Consider the following 19,817-nt stretch of genomic DNA (forward strand, 5'->3'; position numbering starts at 1 on the left):
ATTCCGTTTCTGCAATGTCTTCCAACACTAATAAAACTCGTCAACAATCGATGTATGTCTCAGCGGCTATCACAAATCCACAACCACAACCTCCTAAGCATGAACAGCAATATCATCATAACTTTTATGACCCTAATAGCTATTTGGCGAAGTTTGTATACTGTATGCACTCGACATGGAACATGCTAATGACCATTATCATTAACAAACTCAACAACAGTCGCAACTACCAGCCACGTATGAGCAACGACCAATACATCCCTTTTACGAGTTTTCCAACCTTACTAATGAAGCTTCTGCCGTGCTAGAACAAGTTGACATGGTTCATACTACTGACCATCACAACTACAACAACATTATAGTAACTAGATTTTTATCCCGCAAAAAACGCGGGTAAATTATACAAAATCTTTTTTAATAAATTAATATAAAATTAAATTTGAGAAAGAAAGTAGTTAGTTTAAAAGTTTGGTATTTTAGATAAAAAGCGATTAATGAGACCTAATAATTACATAATTAGTAATTACATTTTAAAAAGGTATATTCAAATTTGCAAGAACTTTTGAAATTTTGATCAATTTTGACAAAACTATTGTATTTACGAAGTTTGAAGATGATCATTATCATCATATGTCTCTACTTTATAATCAATAGTCAATTTACAAACATATTTTCCAATAATACAAAAGAAAAAGAACACTATATTACATCTGTTACCAAATCACAAACAAACATCTGTAAAAGCTTCCCACACTTGATACTTGTAATGATTAATCACTGCAGTACTTTGAGGCAAATCCGTGAATGTGAACCCTTTCTGTAAATGGAAATGGTGCACCACATTCATTAGGGTCGTGTCATGTGCATCGGGTCTAATGATTGACTTGTGCCTTTCCGGGTTTTTGTAACCTGCAAGTGTACCCAACAGTGACTCCTCTACATTAATGTGTAATCCACTTGCACCATATATAATCTCTTCCAAGGAAGACCAAGACATCACTTGCCATTTACACAATATTCCACCCCCATACATACCTTTTACACAAAATTAAATATTTTGACCTCATTCAAATTATGCCAAAAAGAACTTTTTAGAAAAAATGACTAACAATTCCATGTGAATGTCAGCTGGAGTATGATTGTAATATATGGGTGTCAACTGAAGTATTATTCTAATAACTCCATAGCCTTAGCAAATAATTATCTATTCTGACTCTTTAAAGTGCAATAATCAAGTTGAAAATTATGTTGAAACTCTAACCAACGTTTTTAGACTCAACATTTGACCCACTTTAAGAACCCCGTTTTCAGCAAATGTTATTCCATTTGAAAGACATACGCCCATACTACTTTCGATACCTATTTTCAGTTTTTACCAAAACATTATACACATGCACTTACAGATTCTCAAAAGCTGCCAAAAGTCATTTAGGATGCTGGAAAGTTAGCCCACAGCTCCAACCAGCAGTTTTCTGCAAATCATACACTATGTAGAAGACCTTCAATCAATAGAAAGAAACATTGTTTGTTTAATGGAAATATAAACAATAGAAAAAAGTATAGTGTACAAAATCGCTATGGGCATACCCGTAAGAGAGTACAATTTAAAACACTATCGGTGTACATCCCAAATAACGAAACTATATTTGCTAGGTAAGTGTCATATAAAACTGGTAAGCTTCACTGGTTTGACACAAGGACAACGCAGCCCTTTCTTGACACAAGGACAACGCAGCCCTTTCTAACCATTTTCAATTGCCTTTCTAACGAAACCAGTTCACCCTTTTACACAAAATACCAAACAACAATTAATATAACATAAAGCCCAATAGCATTTACTGGTCCATAGTCTATACCACCACATGTGAGTGATCGGACAATTAGATTTATAAACACACCACTATAAGTTATCAAACATTATCAATATATCGCCAATCCAAAAATCTAACAATAACTATGACTTCCAAACTTCATTTTTTCTTTTTTTTTTTTAATCATACCTGATATCTCTAATGTACCCAGGCCACCTCATTCCAATGGTAGACTCACCCGAACTCATAGCACAATAATCTGTAGTTTTCCTAGACCGTGTGGCATCTAAAGCTTGCTATAATGGCTGCAGCTTCCATGACCCATGATAGACAACCAACAAATTCAATTAATACAAATGAAAATCATTACTCGTTAACAATTTGCAAAGAAATACATCAAGATCTATCCAGCTGAGTTCCATCAAGCAAGAAATATCCGAAATACATAATATCCCGATATACTAACCTCAATGTCTCGAATCTTAATAGTCTTCATCATTCCTTTCAGGTCTTTGTTTGCTGATGGAGGCCGCCTCTTTTGAACTCGGAATAGCTGCAAAAGAAAAAAATTCAGAACTTAAGATGTCAAGCTATCCCTTTTGAACCAAGCATTGCATCTCGGGTGAACCTGATATTTCCTCAGGAAGTAACCCGTTAAACACTTTATTACCAAGGTCTAATGGGGTAAGTGAAATGCAGCTGCCAAGTTCAACAGGGGCAGAAAACTCGAGTTTTTCAAAAAAAAAAAAAAAATTGTTCTAAGTATATTCGTATATCTATAAGACTTCTGCTAGTAAATCTCTTTGACCAACACCATAAGACCCACTTGCAATTTGCAAATCCACATTGCATTATCGCAGAATAACAATACCATTTCAACCCAATATATCAACACAACCCAATAACATAAAATGAATCCATTTAGTTGTCCAGAAGAGAAAATCGTCAACTCATTTATATTTCTTATTACAATTCATAAAAATAAACTTCAAGTTGTCACACCAACTCTTTGGCATTTGGAGGAGAGACAATAATCCATCAAGCAAATGGGGAGATAAAGCCTTCACCAACAACTTTATCTATAAAATACAGCAAATGGGTTCTGGTAACCCTCTACATTCAGCAAATGCGCCCATGTGATGTCTTCAAGCACTTCTTCAAGAACTCCATAGCCACTTGGAAAAATGCAAGAACCAAATATGACTATATTTTTCAAAGATTCCAAATCTTCAAGCAAAAATAAATTTCAGTTCAAAGGTATTAGAATGGCATAACTAAACACAGGCTTTTCACATAGGTTATGAAAACACCTTTTTATAAGTCGATGTTTGGAAAAACGATGAGTTTATGAGGCAAAGAGAAGGAATACCTTTTTATGAGCTTTAATGTCACTTTCGAAAGATAGTCCTTTATCACCTTCCACCATTTGGCCTTGCCTCTCAAGTTTGAAGACCATGTGCATATATTAAAGGAAATTGCACTTAAATGAGTTTGCCTTTTGACTTGATTCATGGCTTCAAGAAACAAAAACAATATCATAGGTTATGAAAACACCTTTTTATAAGTCGATGTTTGGAAAAACGATGAGTTTATGAGTCAAAGAGAAGGAATACCTTTTTATGAGCTTTAATGTCACTTTTGAAAGACAGTCCTTTATCACCTTCCACCATTTGGCCTTGCCTCTCAAGTTTGAAGACCATGTGCATATATTAAAGGGAATTGCACTTAAATGAGTTTGCCTTTTGACTTGATTCATGGCTTCAAGAAACAAAAACAATATCCATAGCAAAAAAGTAGAAGTAGAAATACCATTAAAATGTTCCATCGTATATGCTACCAATTTGAGGAGCTCACTTTAGGAAACCATGAAGAAGGGTTATCAAACAGAATTCAGGCTCTGTAAGTCCAGACTCTTTATATCTAAAAATCAAATTCTGCAAACCTTTGAGTGTAACCCCTGTCTATTTCACTCCATCCCAAACTCTTATAAAGTACATTCAAGATTTTTTCATCAATATTAATGCACCCCACCCCACACCAGATACCTATTTCACCAATGTCTAAAAGTCCCAAAATAACACAAAATCCAATAATCCACATTTCCTCCTTTTGTACAGAAACCAAGATGATGATCTTACTTAATTCTTATCCAATTTACTAAAAATGATTTTATTAAACTTACTCGCGGTTTTCCGCGGGATAAAAATCTACTAACCATGTAACCTTTTTAATCTACTAACCTGGTGTGCTTGTCGACCAGCTCATCTCATCATATGGAAAATATTGAAAATAACATTAACTACACCAAAACATAGGAAAATTAAGTACAACAGTAATCTCACAAAACTGGTGTTTGTCGACTTATCGACTTTCGTACTCACCGCAGCCAGCCACTCAATAGTCTTCCTTGCATCACCGTTTTGGAATCATTACTCTCTCTTGCATCGCCGTTAATAGTCGTTTTCCCACAAGTCCCTTGCTTACCCCCCTGCATGCCATAAAATACACAATTCCAATTGCAATTCCAGTCCATTATATGCCAACCAAACACATGGACCATTATATGCCAACCAAACACATGGACTGAACAAAGTCATACCTGTGGATTGACCTCACATTATTTGTCATTTAATTTTAACATCGCACTACTCTGCCCTCTTTTTACTCTAACGGACTCATTGGCGAGCACTCTCTAAAGATGAGCAAGAAGTTCTTTAGCTTGACAACACACCAGGGCCCATTTCTTTATCTTCAATTGTTGACCCATCGTCTTCTTGGCGTGAAGAGTCATAACCGGTTCTTGAAAAGTAAATAATCTAGTTGGATAACAAAAACATATAGCATATACAATCGAACCATAGTATATTGATTATAGAAAAGCTACTCACTTGAGAATCTACAGTCAAATTGAGCTTCATTTCTAGTTTCTCTTTTCGAAGCTGCAATCTCTTTTTGAAGTTTCATATTCTCTCATCCACATACAAGCATTTCTTTGAGCATCATTGAACACCTAAAAAACATATAATCAAACAAATGACACTCAAATCACCAAACTTAATAAATCCGCATTTTGTCAAACAAATCTGAAATATTCATCCTTCTAAAAGTAGTAGTTCCCTGGTAGTTAATAACTTTCATGTTTCAACAAACCTTGTTGACTGTTGTGTTCTGTCTGCAAACAACATTTGCAGTTCCAATATCACCCCTGGTTCAGAACTTCACACCTTCCTTAGTGACAGAGATAACAACTACAAACAACAAACAATAACATTAGAATCTATATTGAAAACTTATAAACCGCCCATTTTCATTTATAAACTCATTTATTTGAGAATAATATATTGAAAACTTACTAATCTCAAAGCAACCTTCAAGCTTGGTGAGGTATATTTTAACATCATCCCGAACCAGAACTTCAATGACCCACTCAACCTCACAAAAATTACACACAACATTAGTGAAGAGGCTCAACCATAAATTCTGTCCAATTTTTAATTCTGTCCAATATGAAGTTTATGATGCATCTAACACAACCCACAACTTTATAATTGCAAAAAATAAATTTAAAAGTCACAAACCTCATCTCTTAATGTGCATCAGACCTTGTACTCTTCACATTCTATATGCAATCTACAACCTTTCACAAGAATTAACATAACCATCCAAGTAAAATTTACTTGGTTAAACCACAATCCCTAAGCAGCCATCCATCAAGTTCATCCTCCAACTTGTGAACTAATTGAAACTTGGAAATTCTGACACAAAAATCCATGTCCTTTAAACCTGCAAAATAAAAGAAGTATAAACAAAATTTAAATCTTTTAAAAATAAAAATTAAAAGCCAGATGTCTAATAAATAAATATAAACTTAAAAAAATGGTAACCCACATATCTATAAACGGTAATTATCGATGATGATCCAAACCCAGAACTAATATATATACATATATACAAAAACCAAATCATAACACTCAAATCTATACAAAACCGTATTAGATCTATACATATATATACATAAACAAACCTGCATATCCTTTTGAGTTCACAAAGATAGATCTCCATCCACCGATTGCTGCATATTTTGATTATGATTTATGAATCTGTTTTTTAGTGTAAGGAGAGAGATAAAAAATTATTTAGAAATATGAAAATGTATTATCTGATAGATAGATAGTGTTCTCTTTCTCTCTCCATTCTCCCCTACTCCTCTTTCTTTCCGCATTCTCTCTCTTCTGTGTCAGAAGTTCACTATCCCGCCCATTTTCATCTTCAATTTCAAAAATCAATCCCCCTTATATCCCGCCCAATCCACCTCCAACACACACTACTTACACCTCAAAAAACACACGAAAATCATCGGCCTTGACGTCATAGATCCGATGTGGCGAGGTTGTGAGCTTGACAACTAAGCTTTTTTTAAAATCTTCCTCACCCTTCTTTAGTATGAAAAGGGAGATTTTTGACCTTTTTGAAGAAGTTGCTGCTATATCAGGATTCAGGACAACATGGATCATATTAGTCTTCATCACTATCCAACTTGTTAACCATCACAATTACAACCTATGTGTGAACAGAAAGGATCCCATACCATGTTCATTCTAATAAGTATTCTCACCCAACCCTGCTACTGATGAAAATGATGCTATAATACAAGCTTTACTGGAATTCTCGGCATAGATCAAATTCCCCAACAATAACGACTAACGAATGAAGAACAACATCATCAAGGCCATCCATTTTAGTATCCTGACCTTATTGTGCAGTTGGTATGCTAGCACAACTCAACATGAAAACAAGAGTTTTGAACAAGCAAAGTATTACACTGCACATGATGGATTAACAAAGAAAGGAATCTCCATAAATTTGGAACTAACAAACTACTGTGAAGAAAAAAGGGAAAGATTTGTGTTATATTCCAAGAAGCGTTTGAAAAGAATGAGACGCCATGGGTGATTTAATGCGAATATCAGGATCACCCAGAATGCATCAAGGAGTAGCTGATTCAGCAAAATGTGTCCTCTTTATAGTATATACAGTAAGACAGAGGATTAAAAAACCCTTTCATGCAGGCAGTTTATTTCTCAATAATTGTTAAATTGTTGAGAACTCAACTCTATGGTCTATTTTTAAAGTTTTTTCATTTACCAAACCTGTCAGAAAAGCAAAATTTAATTTTCTTTCCGCATAAACTCGTTTTGATATATTACAGAAACTGCATGTGCCACTCATTTAGTAGTCTTTATTCTCTAGTTAAACAAAAAAGAAAGTAAGTTGGTGCCAGGCTTTGAAGAGATAACTGGTAAATGTATGATAAGCTATGTATATATGTAAGATGAATCCATAAAACTAAATTAAGTAAAAACTACTAATACATATTCATTCTCAAAAGCAACAAGCAATGTATAAACTACTAATACAGTATAAGCTGTGGTATCACTTCAATTCCCAATGTGGACACATACATAATTACATATTTCTACATGTGTGCAACAACGAAACCAATAAAGCTGCAACTACAGATGTTTAGCTTGTATGCTAGTTCTTGCAACATGAAAGAATAATATAAAATTGAGGTTCTGTACGGATTATGTTGATACCCAAGAACTTCTGAAGTAGTATTTGATTAAACATGACTAAAAATTGCTCAGGTTTTGCGATTTACTTCTATACATCATATGGGTAAAATGTTTTTGAAACAGATGAAGCAAACCTACATCTGAGTTAGTGTTAATGAATGATTCTCAAACTGATTCACAAAATTGATACTTGATTACAAAGGTAGGTATAAATGTGTCTAACAAACTCTAACCTCAAAAAGTCTTGTCAAGATTGGAATAAGGATCCCGCGTCTCTCATGTTGCTAAAAAACTTCAAATCAGCAAACTGCTATGGCAAACTGCACCTTCATCGCTGAATCGGAAGAAACAAGTTCATTACGCAAATGACCAACAAAAAACAAAATACAGACATGTTATTACTTCACAAGTAGAAAACGTCATACCTGTATACATTATGTGCTTCAAGATACCTCAGCGAAGCAGAATAAGCTTTCAGCCAGATCTGGTTTGACTAGCCCCTCCAGTTTATGGGCCTCATACTTCTCATAACACGAACCCAAAAAAAAAAAAATTGTTTCTCCTTAAATGACGGTTCTCTCCTTGAAGATACCAAACAGATCTTATTGGAAGTGCATTTATCAAAATTCATAATTTCGTGTCTAACAAGAGTTTAGCACTAATATGGTCGTCCAATGTTTCAGATGTATGTGGATTCAAATGACAACCCTTCTCCTCCATGACATCAACGAGCTCGGAGCACTCATTAACCAACCCTTGTTTCAACATGCCATCAAGAAAAATCTTCCAAGCAACTTCATCCGAATTATACCCCTCAAGTAGACTACAAAAGACTTCTTTGCCTTCTTCATGCTTTCCTTCATTATATAAACCACAAATAAGCAACTTGTACGAGTCAAGATGCGGTAAAATCCTATTATCAACCATAGTATTAAGTAACTCCAATGCTTGGTCAAACATTTGCAAGTAACACGAAGAATTTACTAAAGAGGTGTATATATGTTCACTCGGAATGAGCCCAATAGTTAGCATCTCACTTACCAGCCTACAGGCTTCTTCAAGCCTCCCTTCTCTACACAGACCAACAGTTATTGCTTCAAAGGTCTTAACATTTGGTCCACATCCTCTTTTACTCATTTCAGAAAACAACTCCATAGCAGTCTCTAAATCCATCACTTTCCACACATTACTGATATTGAGATCAAAACCTTGAAACTTGAGGTTGTTTCTTTGTTGTGAGATTAAGAGATTCTTCACTATCACGGCATATGTATGGTAGGAAGGTTCACATTGCGCGTTGATCATACATTTTAAAAAATCAAATGCAGACTTTATCTTACCGGCACGTCCATATGTATCAATGAAAACAGTATATGTTGCTGTATCCGGTTCCACGCCTTTTTCCAGCATTTCATACATCATAGCTTCTGCTTCTTTTACCATTCCTTGACTGCAATATGCAAGGATAAATGAAGTGTATGTACAGACATCAGGTTTCAATCCAAAAGAACTCACTTGAATGAATAGCTTACGAGCATCAACGAAGTCAAATCTCTTTAGTAAACTCTCAATGAAAATAGTATATGTGGTGATTTCAGGTTCAAAGCCGATCTTTATCATCTTCCCCGTTATAATAAACGCCTCTTGAATCCTATCTTCTTTACACAAGCCATGAATGAGCACATTATATGTCCAAGAATTTGGTAAGCACTCGTTAATAAGCATTTCACTAATAAGCATTTCACTGAATAGAGTCATCCCAATATCAGTTTTACCGATTTGGAAATATCCGCCTATCAGAGTCGTATAGATTACTTCATTAACTTTTATGCCCTTCAACTTGAGAGAATTCAACAATTCATGAGCTTCTTCAGCACTGCCTCGTCTGCATAAAGCCTCTACAATGGAACTATAGGTCCACTCATCAGGAACAACACCATTCTCTTTCATCAGACTGATCAACCTAAAAGCATTATCAACGTCATCATGTTTACATTGACCATTAATTAGCAAATTGTAAGTCAAAACAGTTGGTGATAGTTTCATCTTAATCATCTTATCAAGTAAAACCAAAGCTTTGTGAACGTCATTGCTTTTACAGTACCCACCTATTAACTCATTGTAAGTACGGACATTCGGTTTTAATCCTTTCTTTTCCATCTTTTCAAGCATCTCTATTGCATTCTCGAACTTTCCTTCTTTACAATACCCATCAATCAAAGCATTGTATGTCACAACCGTCCCAACCACCCTTTTCTCTTCCATCACATCTAACAATTTTCTCGCTTCATGCATCTTTCTCTCTTTACACAATCCATCAATCAAAACAGTGTATGTGTGAGCATTCGGCTCACAACCTTTCACACTCATCTCTTTAAACAAATCCCATGCTTCTGCCGTTCTATCTAACTTACTTAAAGCAGAAATCAAAACAGTAAATGTACGAACTGTCGGAAAACACTTATCATCACCCATTTGACGAAACAACTCTAACGCTTCATTAATACGCATTTCTTCACAAAGCCCATGAATTAAGGTCGTATACGAAACCTCGTTTCTCTGACACCCTTTCTTAGGCATCACATCAAAAACCTTACACGCACTATCAACATCTTTATTCCTACAATGCCCTAAAATCAACGACGTATAAGTATGTGTGTCAGGTTTAAGCCCAGCTTGAACAATCTTACTCACATATAAACCAGCCACATCAACTTTGCCTAACTTACAATACCCATTCACCATAGTATTATACGTGTATATATTCGGCATAATTTCATCATCCAACATTTCTAAAAACACACATTTCATATCATCAACCATTAAGAACCTCGATAAACACATCAACAATGTATTATAACATCTAACACTAATCTTAAAAATAATTCTATCATTACCACCAACATTCATTTTTCTCAAAAAACTCAAAACAAACCTTGCATCCTCATCATTTTCGCAGGCTTTCAACATGGAAATACGAGTCTTTTCGGCCACATTTAGCAACTGATTCTTGACCAAGATTGTTAACAATGATGCAAAAGATTCAACGCTTGGCTTAAAAGTGGATCTTTGTGACAAAAGATTGAAAAAGGTGAGAGCTTTTTGTGGGCTCAAATTAGGGTTATGTTTAAAAAAGCTTGTAACTTGAGATGAAGAAATTGAAGGAATAATTGTTTTGAACTTGGGGTTTTTTTCCCAATTGGGTAAAGATAAAAGGGTCAGTAAATAAGATGTGAAATCTTGGGTTTTTTTACTGTGGGGTAAAGATTGTGAAGGGGAAACAGAGGAATGGATAAAAAAAGATGTTAAAATTTTGAAGTTGCTGTTGTTTGGAGGTTTTTTGAGGACGGATGTTGATTGTATCATCATCATCCATGTATGTGTTGATAATTTTTACGTCTGATTTAATGATACATATTTTTGACAGAGAATGAAATGTGGTACTGTAATTTGCAGCGCCAAGAAGAAGGAAAGGGGGATCTTGGATGTGGGCTGTGGCTTAGGGGGTGGGTATGGGCTTTGGGTTGGTTTGAGAATAAAAACTCCACCGCAACTCGGTTTCACAGTAATTGGTTTCATAAACGCGACTTTGACAGACGTTGCTTTGTATTGGAAAATGTGAATTTACCGTTTGTATGCATTGAGTTGAAAAGATTAATATTTTTAATTTTCAACTACAAAAATACATTATGTCTTTTACCACCAAATTCACATTTTATACAACTATTTCCATACATATTTTAAACAAAAATATGAATTTTTACCCGAAACACGACAACAACAACATCCAATCGCTATATTTTTTATACTTGATGAAAACGTTCGTGATTTTGAAAAAAGAAGCATGTATCATGACCATGTGTTTTTTCCTCCAACCGCATGATCAAATCACCAATCCATCGATGTTAGCGTTGATTCTAGGAAGAAAAAAAAAACATGAAATAAGGACAAAGTATAGATGGACGTAACTTTTGGATCTCTAATTGCGATTGGTTTTTTCAATTGTTATGCAATACTATTTTCTATAATTTTTAATGAAATTATATGTTTTATACGAGTATAATTGTTTATATAGTTAAAAATTGTTTATATAATTAAAAAATATTAAAAAAATAGGTTGATATATCATGATACCTTGTAACAAAAAATGAATTTTGGGTTTGATGAGCTAAAATATTTGGCAACATGTTATTGGTGGTTGGTTTGGACTTGTGTCGATTGGTATATTATAACACCCTCCCCTTAATAATTGTTTTGGGTTAAAATTGGTGGAGAATTAAGCCGATAGCCTTATTCTAGTTAATTTTTTCAATTATTTTCTCTAAGGTTTTGCTAAATGAACTTTTAAGAACTTTTATTAAGTTGCATTAAATAGTTAATACATTGATCATAATATTTATAGAATGAGCTTTTGATTTATAAATGTATAATTTATTATGCATATTGTTAATTTGTAAAATATATCTTATTGTAAATTTATAAAATATTTAATGCAACTTATTATTGTTATGAACATTAGTTTTGGTAGTGGAATTTCCATTCTAGTCATGCATTCAGATTAAATGTGATAGTAATATGGTCGATCTCTACCTGATGTTTGAACCTTAGTTATCAGTTATGGCTTTTGGTATTGGGATTTCCATTATAGTCATGCCTTCAGATTAAATGTGCTAGTAACATGGTCGATCTCTACCTAATGTTTAAACGACGTTGGTGATCAGTTATGGCTTTTGGTAGTAGGATTTCCATTCTAGTCATGCCTTTAGATTAAATATGTTAGTAACATGGTCGATCTCTATCTGTTGAACAGACAATATCGTTGAGTCCAACGATCACTACCTCTTTTTAAAATAATGACAATGCGCATCTCAATTATAAATTTATAATGTAGTACAGTGAGTAAGTCATATATAGATGTAGATAAAATGGACCGACCCATCATTGTCTTCGTATTTTAATTTGATATTAGTGAGGCACTAATGTAACTTTTATTATGTAATAATGGATGTGATCATTTAAGATGCTGTCATAGTCTCAGACATCAATGTCACATATGATGGATTTAAATTAAGTCCTAAAACGTTCAGACATAGAGGTTCCCAATTGAAAACAATTAGCATTAGCATAGATGTATAACATTATGCACAACTATTACGCTAAACTACTATACACATATGTTACTATATTGTTATATACGGCTAATGACAGTATATTATACTAACATGTTGAAATGACAATTGCAGTGTAAATATCACTTCACATATAACATGTAAAAGTTATGTCTTTCATGTTAACATTTCATGATGGGTAAATAATTGCAGTCGCAGCAAAAGAAGCAGTCTGCTGCCATAGTTTTGCATCTGAAATTCTGAAGAAATTCGCGCCACATGAATACATGCAAGATAAATTGGGGGAGTCCTCTACTTTCATACTCCTTTTCAATTGTATGCCATCATATAATATAATCATATCAGTTATAAGACGTTTAACCCAATCTTTAATCGAAGTAACTAACATAACTAGTCAACATAAGACGGGAGAACAAAAATGTAAACCATTCACTATTATATGCTTTATAGTGATACAATCCAAAACTCAGGACAACCGCAATACCCATTTCGATTTTGACGCATGGAACACATACTTTTAATAAAGGAAAACCGCAAAATGTAACCTAATGAAGAGATTATCCTAATAGAATACACAAGAAACCAATATCAAGACCTTCTAAAACAGCCCTCGTAAATCACGAACTATTGGTGCACCAGAATTGGCCTTGACAGATGGAAAGTTCTTGGCATCTTGGAAAAGGTGCAAGCAACTTCGCTCGTCACAAGAAATTTGTGGCATCAGTCACCTGTACATATGAACACCTTCTTGACTCGGTAACTAATCATAAAGCCACCTGTTCCAAATTTGCTATTTGTAATCTCTGTTTTCTAAGTGTCTCATCTCAAAAAGCCGTGTGTCAAGTAATAGGATACAACCTCATATCTTTGTTTCTCATCACGTTATACATAACTAAATTAATATGTTAGATCTTAATGATTGGAACGAATATCAAAATTTCCTTGTATAAATTGTCTCACACTTTTCACGCAATTAAAACTGGTACTCAAGTGACCTGCAATTCGATAAAGACAAAAGGGAAAATGGTATAAGAAAATAACACTGCAGTCCAAGCAGCCAAACGAGAAATTTCACAGATAAAAGAAACGGTAAAAGGTGAAAAAATTTAACATTAAACTGGTTGATGAAACAAAAGAAGACAACTTTTGCGAATTTCACATCCTAGTATATATTTGTTAACTATATAATAGTTTTAAGAATCCATAATAGTGCTATTGATAACTTTTTGTAGGGTATGCACATGAGATAACCATGAAGTTCCACAACCACTCAAGGGCTACAGCCTACAGGTCCTATGTGATCACACTGTTTTTGGTGTAGAACTTTCATCAAATTTCTATTTCAGATAACCAACTGTTTTTAGGTCAAGTGTCACTACAAAAACAATTCAACGTAGTCAAAATGACAGACTTCCAGATGCCACGTTAGGTGTTCCATCATCATTTTTACTAGTCAGTAGAAGTCAGATACATTAGAAAAAATGAAATTTAGTTACCTAAAAGAAAACATTTGAAACTTTATTTGGTTTTTCCAGGTTACCAGATACATAAACTTAAAATTAAAGGCAACATTATATGCAATAAGACGTTTAAAAGAACATCATCATTCATAAATCATAAAGAAAAACAATGGATCATGTAGTACAGCACCTGAACAAAGATGCAATCATGTTGAGTCCAGTGACCTTCAACCACTAGTGTTTACAAGCTTTGCACGTCGAGTTTGCTGATCCACATCTACCCGTAGCCCAAGCTCAGCCAGCTCTGGTAAATTCACCGATCCTTGTACTTCCAACTCACTAACTACTCTTTGATTATCTAAATTCCCTTCCAATAAATTCCTCACACCCCATATACCCCATTCACGCAAGAATGGGTTTTCATCATCCGTGACACATTGCTGCAACATTAAGAGAATCCCGTTTTTCTCTCTTATTTCATTTTGAACAAGCCTCCTTTTGTAAGCACAATTCCCAATTATTGCAACAATGTCACTACGAAATCCTTTATAAGGGCATAGTTTGCCTGAATATGCTGTAGAATCTTGAGACTCACCACGATTCAGTGTTTTCCTAATAACTGAGGGAGGTTCAAGGTCACGGAGAAGATCTAAAAGCATTTGGATAAGCCCTAGGGATAGTAATGAATCGATGATATCTGCATGACCATCAAATGCACAGATATCTCTCAATATGCATAGAGAATAGCCAATAACATCAATGGCAGTAGAACCGGTGGGAAGGCCTGACTTTGGCCGTGACACACAATTAAGAACCCCCAAAGCAGTTTTCAGTATCTTGAAAACATCAAAAGCAAAAACCTTGGAAACAGTAATATGTTCTATTTGCTCGTTTATCATCTCGGATAGTGTGGTCAACAAAAACGATTGATCTTGTGTGAACGTACAGTCAATAGGAGCATACAGCAGCTTTGAGAAGACAACACTGAAGTAAGATTTTTCAGCACAGGTTCTAGCAAGAATCAACTTCAGCCAATTTTCACCAAACCTAACTGGTGGTACCAAAAAAATGAAAACATAAACAACAGATAAGACATTTATAAGGGTTTACAGTACAATAACTTAAAAGGTGTTACACACTTGAACAATTATCTATAGCTTAATTATCTGAAAGAGGTTTACGCAGATGACTACACGTTTTTTTTTCCCACTTCTACCAAAAATTAAACGACTACATTTACAGACTGAAGGGTATCTGTAAAACCAGACATAATATAATATTTTGATATAATGACTTGCAGACTTATCTTTTTGTTGCAAACTAATTATTGTGCTAAGTTAATAGTAAAGTGGAAAGAAACTTACCAGCGGAAGCAGTACAGATGATTTCAACTAAAAGAGGCAAAGCATGATCTGAACACAACTGGTCAAGCAACTCGTCATTCTCTTCAATACAAGCATAAATAATCATACACAAAGGGTCACAAATCTCTTTTCTTCTTAGCTTTGCAATCTCAGTAAACTCTAAAGAACAAACACGATTCCAAATGACAATTTGATGTTCCTCCCCAGCCAACGACACATTAGCCAAAACTTGCAACCCCATTCGAATGATACCATAATTTGAATCATTAACCACTACTTTAGAACCAATTATATTTGAAATAATATCAACACCGTTTAGTTCAATAAACGAATCCTGATTTCGCAGTTCTCCTGCACATAAGTTCCTGACGAGCTTAAGAGCTAATAAAAGAGTGTCACTACAAGAAGGATACGGAGACGATTGGCAGAGGTGAAGGGTTGTAATGAGCATATTATTCGAAGCAAGATCCGACCGACCATCAGTCGTTCTAGCCAATTCGATAAGTTTCTCCAACGCTTTATCTAACGTAGAGCAATTTGCAGCAGCAAATAAAGGCTGAAGGATGCTTTCCGGTACAACATCCATATCAGCAACTAACGAAAGTATACGAAAATGATAGAGATATCTTATAAAGATCACACACTTATTCAGCCTGCAAAAAGTTTTAGCAAACAGTTTTAAGGTTTCTAACAGAATAATCACACAAAAACAAATAACAAACCAAATCGGAGGCGAATCTCAGAGTGTGTCAATATGGGTGGGTTGAGCAACAGGTCAAGACAGGTTCTGGGTCAAAACAGTTGACTATCCGAATACCATTTCTAACATTAGCTTGATATAACATTTATATATAGCGACAGTACATATATGACTACATATTAGTATAATTTTAATATTTATAACTGATTAACTAACTAAATATTCAAGAATCTTGTTCATACACAATACAATACAATTATTAATATTAATATATTACTATTTGTTATGCAAAATAAAAAGAATACTAATTTGTAATTACCTGTGATAAAGTGATGAATTCCAAATTGGGTTTTCAGGATGAAATAACTTGATGGGGAAATCGATGGAATTAGGGGTTTTGTGAAATAGGGTTTATGACATGCGTTATTAAATATTTATTATATTATATAAAAATATAAAAAAAAAATTAATTTGCATGTTACTATTACTATTCGTGCCTTTTTTTATTTGAAAATCTACCTAGCTGTTGTTGACCTCACATTGAAAGGATGATTTGTTTATCACCTCGGAAAATCAGTGAGATGTTTGTGAAAGCAGGTTCCTTTTTTAAATTCATTAGTAAATATTTATATATAAATAACATATCTGTAGGATAAAATTAACCAAAGACATTATATTTATATATAAATAACATATCTGTAGGATAAAGTTAACCAAAGACATTATTTAGTTGGCTAATTAGTCCTTCTAACGTGTGACTGAAACTTTTTCTGAGACTCGAACAGAAAAAAGTTCTATTTGAAACAAGAAAAACAGCTAAAATATTATGGGGATTCGAATAAGTAGCCGGTAAAAAAATATTTTGAATGTTTTTTCTATTTATTTTTATTATTGTTTTTGATTACATGATATTTCCATGTCATTTTCCTTTAAAAAAATTACATATCAGATCCCATTAACGTTTTCTTATATATATATAAAAAGGGCTAGTTACTTGAAATATCTATATCATATATATATATATATATATATATATTATCTATATAAACAAACTATCCTCCCTAAAATTTAACACTCTACCTTTAAAATCTCCAATTTACCCTTTTAATCTATATTACCATAAAACACTTTATTTCTGGAATTCCAAAAATACCCTTAAAAAACCCTTACGCGTGTTCCTTCCCTTCCCTTAAGTTGCTCATATAGTATACCAAAAAAACACACATGCGTTACCGAATTTAATAATCAACCAACATAAAAAACGTTTACTCTAAAATAATAATGGTGGTAAGAAACACTTGAGTTAAATCATACATTCATGTAATAACACGGTACAACTATTTAACCAGCGGTTTTTTCCTATGTCCCGCTGCATCGCGCGGGTACAAGGCTAGTATATATATATCATCTATTTTTATCTTCAACATCATAAACAACCAACATCGATCATCATTATCATCTTAATATAATCCATAGATAATAAATCCATAAAAAAAAAAAAACTTGACAGAAGTTATACCGGAATTGGGTAGGCGGAAAGATAGAAGTTATACCGGAATTTCAGTGGGTGTGGGAATGCAAATCCCATATGGAGAACGAAGTATTATGCTTTTGTCGATATCTCGGATTCTGAATTTGAAGATTTGCCCCTTAATGTGGAAGTGATGTTTTTTTAAAAAAATAAATAAAAACTTGATGATATATTTTGGATCTGATGTTGATAATATGTAATTGAGGGAAAGATGTTGATGATGAGATGCAGGGCCGGTCCTGAAGATTTGAATGCTATGGGCTAGATGATCAAATATATGCCCTTGTCAAAAATTTTAATAATAAAACACACTCAAAATATTCTATAGCATTAGCTAGTTTCCTCCATAACAGGTAGTGGGACTTCCACCTCCATTCATGCACTCGGATTGACTGTGCTGGTGACGTGGTCAATCTCTACCGGATGATGAAGAGGCATGTCGCTGAGTCCAATTACCACTGTCGTTAAAAAAAAAAAAAATTTGAACACTATAAATTTTTAATCGATTTATGCAATTGAAAGATACAAACATTAAATCTAACTTATATTACATAATTAATTATCTAAAAATATTGTGTATTTATCTATTTATTATATTTATCTTTACTACATAAGATTAATAGTAATAGTAATAAATAAATCAAAATATAAGAAGCTTTTGTATCATCAACTTAGTTGCCATATGTCATCAAACTACAATATAAACTTTAAATGACCATATTGAAGTTAACTAGCAGTTATCATTAGCTTTTGTTTTTTCTTTTTTTATTAAAAACCGAAAATGGTGAAGATTTATTATAAAACCACATGACTGTGAGGTTAAAATAGAAAAGCTTTTAAACTTAAAGGGGTTAACTTTGTTGAATTAAAAAACTCAAGGTTCTAATTAAACAATTGACAGAAAAAAGGCATCATAGGCTCATAGCTATCTTTGTCTTCCTCACACATCTCTCCCGAAAAATCGTTTCCACCATTAAAACTGAGTTTTTTTTCTTTTCAAAATTAGCTTTCATAGTTTCATAACTGCATAACATTCTTTCCATGTCTAAATAAACAATGTATAACTAAGTTTTGATGTCTGCTGAGCCTAGTATAACATAACTTCGCCTGAAAATTTTATGCCCGGTGATATTTTGATGCTACGGGCTGTCGCCCACTTGGCCCGGCACCAGGGTCGGCCCTAATGAGATGATATGTTGATGATGTACACGTGAAATTTTGTTAAAAATTAGGAGTGTAACCGGCTAATAACTGTTCACATAAGTATAAATCGGTCGCGGGCCCAAAATAGGTATTTTAGCCGTTTTTCCTTGATTCAAATATAACTTTTTTTGTTCGAACCCCATAAAAGGTTTTAATGACAAATTGAGAGACTTTTCAAGTAATTAGCCTTATTTAGTTCGTTTGTTTTGGACGCATGACAAACACCATATATAGTCCGTGGTTGGAATTCGTCTTGCGGGCCATATTTTTTTCATTTGAATAACTAAGCTTTTTATTATAGTATATACTACGTAACTTCTTTAATCTTTTCTCTTGACATGTTTAATTACCTTTCTTTTTTAACCTTTTCATTATGTTACATATTTAGGTAATATATTACCTTTTTATGTTTTTCGATATGTAAATAATAAAAGTAATATTGTTTATTTTTAATGTTAGATATTTGTTAAGTGTTAACATGATCATTGAAAGTTTTATATGACACTTATCTTTGTTATGCATGGCTCATTTCAATGCACATAGCAAGCCCCATTTCATATCTATCACCAATCACTGATTGTTCTTCCATCATTTTTATACCATCACCGATTTATATTTATTTCACATGTAAATGATACCCCCGATTGTTAATGACGATGTTGTCGTGTAAACTGTTGAGGGCGATCATTTTCTTTGATGACGTGACTTTTTCTTTATTGATATGACATGTCACGTTGAAACTTAACAAATGTTTAACGTTAAAAACCGACGATGTTACCTTTATTGCATACAATTTGAAAACATAATCCCTTTAATAATCAAAATATAAATACGTTAGTCTTTTTACAAATTTTAGGAGAACATGTTACCTTTAATAATTCTAGCTTCCCTAATTCCCGAGTTCCTCAACCTTCTCATTATACTCCTTATATCAATAATCAATAATTTACAACATAAATCCATAAACTCCTAAAACAAGTTGATTACTAATTTTACATTAATTAGCTTTACATTTAACATCACACCTCTAATACCGGCGCCAC

General features: G+C 33.6%; 2 protein-coding genes and 2 long non-coding RNA genes across 7 annotated transcripts; all 4 read right to left on the reverse strand.

Annotated features, from left to right (window-relative positions):
- Positions 1 to 597: 597 nt before the first annotated feature.
- Positions 598 to 4,609, reverse strand: LOC122594472. 2 transcript variants are annotated; one of them, XR_006323011.1, is made up of 9 exons: positions 4,411 to 4,609; positions 4,193 to 4,299; positions 4,052 to 4,110; positions 3,425 to 3,731; positions 3,181 to 3,325; positions 2,278 to 2,986; positions 2,001 to 2,116; positions 1,402 to 1,486; positions 598 to 909 (listed from the first exon to the last, which is right to left on the reverse strand). It is a non-coding gene; the product is annotated as an uncharacterized LOC122594472 (long non-coding RNA). The 2 variants fall into 2 exon arrangements; XR_006323010.1 differs by having other exon boundaries at positions 3,425 to 3,569; positions 4,193 to 4,609.
- A 95-nt stretch (positions 4,610 to 4,704) lies between these two features.
- LOC122594473 lies at positions 4,705 to 5,900 on the reverse strand. 2 transcript variants are annotated; one of them, XR_006323013.1, is made up of 5 exons: positions 5,836 to 5,900; positions 5,390 to 5,594; positions 5,165 to 5,243; positions 4,962 to 5,059; positions 4,705 to 4,821 (listed from the first exon to the last, which is right to left on the reverse strand). It is a non-coding gene; the product is annotated as an uncharacterized LOC122594473 (long non-coding RNA). The 2 variants fall into 2 exon arrangements; XR_006323012.1 differs by lacking the exons at positions 5,390 to 5,594; positions 5,836 to 5,900 and having other exon boundaries at positions 5,165 to 5,383.
- Positions 5,901 to 7,350: 1,450 nt separating this feature from the next.
- LOC122590577 (pentatricopeptide repeat-containing protein At5g65560) lies at positions 7,351 to 10,898 on the reverse strand. 2 transcript variants are annotated; one of them, XM_043762771.1, is made up of 2 exons: positions 7,813 to 10,898; positions 7,351 to 7,721 (listed from the first exon to the last, which is right to left on the reverse strand). In XM_043762771.1, the coding sequence occupies exon 1, from the start codon at positions 10,757 to 10,759 to the stop codon at positions 8,015 to 8,017; it is 2,745 nt and encodes a 914-aa protein (XP_043618706.1). In that variant the 5' UTR covers positions 10,760 to 10,898; the 3' UTR covers positions 7,351 to 7,721; positions 7,813 to 8,014. The 2 variants fall into 2 exon arrangements, with proteins under 2 accessions (XP_043618706.1, XP_043618707.1); XM_043762772.1 differs by lacking the exon at positions 7,351 to 7,721 and having other exon boundaries at positions 8,064 to 8,244; positions 8,429 to 10,898.
- Positions 10,899 to 12,926: 2,028 nt separating this feature from the next.
- Positions 12,927 to 16,440, reverse strand: LOC122593658 (ataxin-10). Its single transcript, XM_043766090.1, has 4 exons — positions 16,360 to 16,440; positions 15,341 to 15,993; positions 14,167 to 15,027; positions 12,927 to 13,511 (listed from the first exon to the last, which is right to left on the reverse strand). The coding sequence occupies exons 2-3, from the start codon at positions 15,924 to 15,926 to the stop codon at positions 14,204 to 14,206; spliced, it is 1,410 nt and encodes a 469-aa protein (XP_043622025.1). The 5' UTR covers positions 15,927 to 15,993; positions 16,360 to 16,440; the 3' UTR covers positions 12,927 to 13,511; positions 14,167 to 14,203.
- Between the last annotated feature and the right edge of the window lie 3,377 nt (positions 16,441 to 19,817).

Source organism: Erigeron canadensis, chromosome 3 (assembly GCF_010389155.1).
Source record: "Erigeron canadensis isolate Cc75 chromosome 3, C_canadensis_v1, whole genome shotgun sequence".
Taxonomy (NCBI): Eukaryota; Viridiplantae; Streptophyta; class Magnoliopsida; order Asterales; family Asteraceae; genus Erigeron; species Erigeron canadensis.

Excerpts from the sequence above, each read along its gene's own strand:
- LOC122590577 (XM_043762771.1), bottom strand. The coding sequence starts at position 10,759 with ATGATGATGATACAATCAACATCCGTCCTCAAAAAACCTCCAAACAAC.
- LOC122593658 (XM_043766090.1), bottom strand. The coding sequence starts at position 15,926 with ATGGATGTTGTACCGGAAAGCATCCTTCAGCCTTTATTTGCTGCTGCA. Across the intron at positions 15,028-15,340 it reads CATCTGTACTGCTTCCGCTG|TTAGGTTTGGTGAAAATTGG; the intron begins GTAAGTTTCTTT and ends TGGTACCACCAG.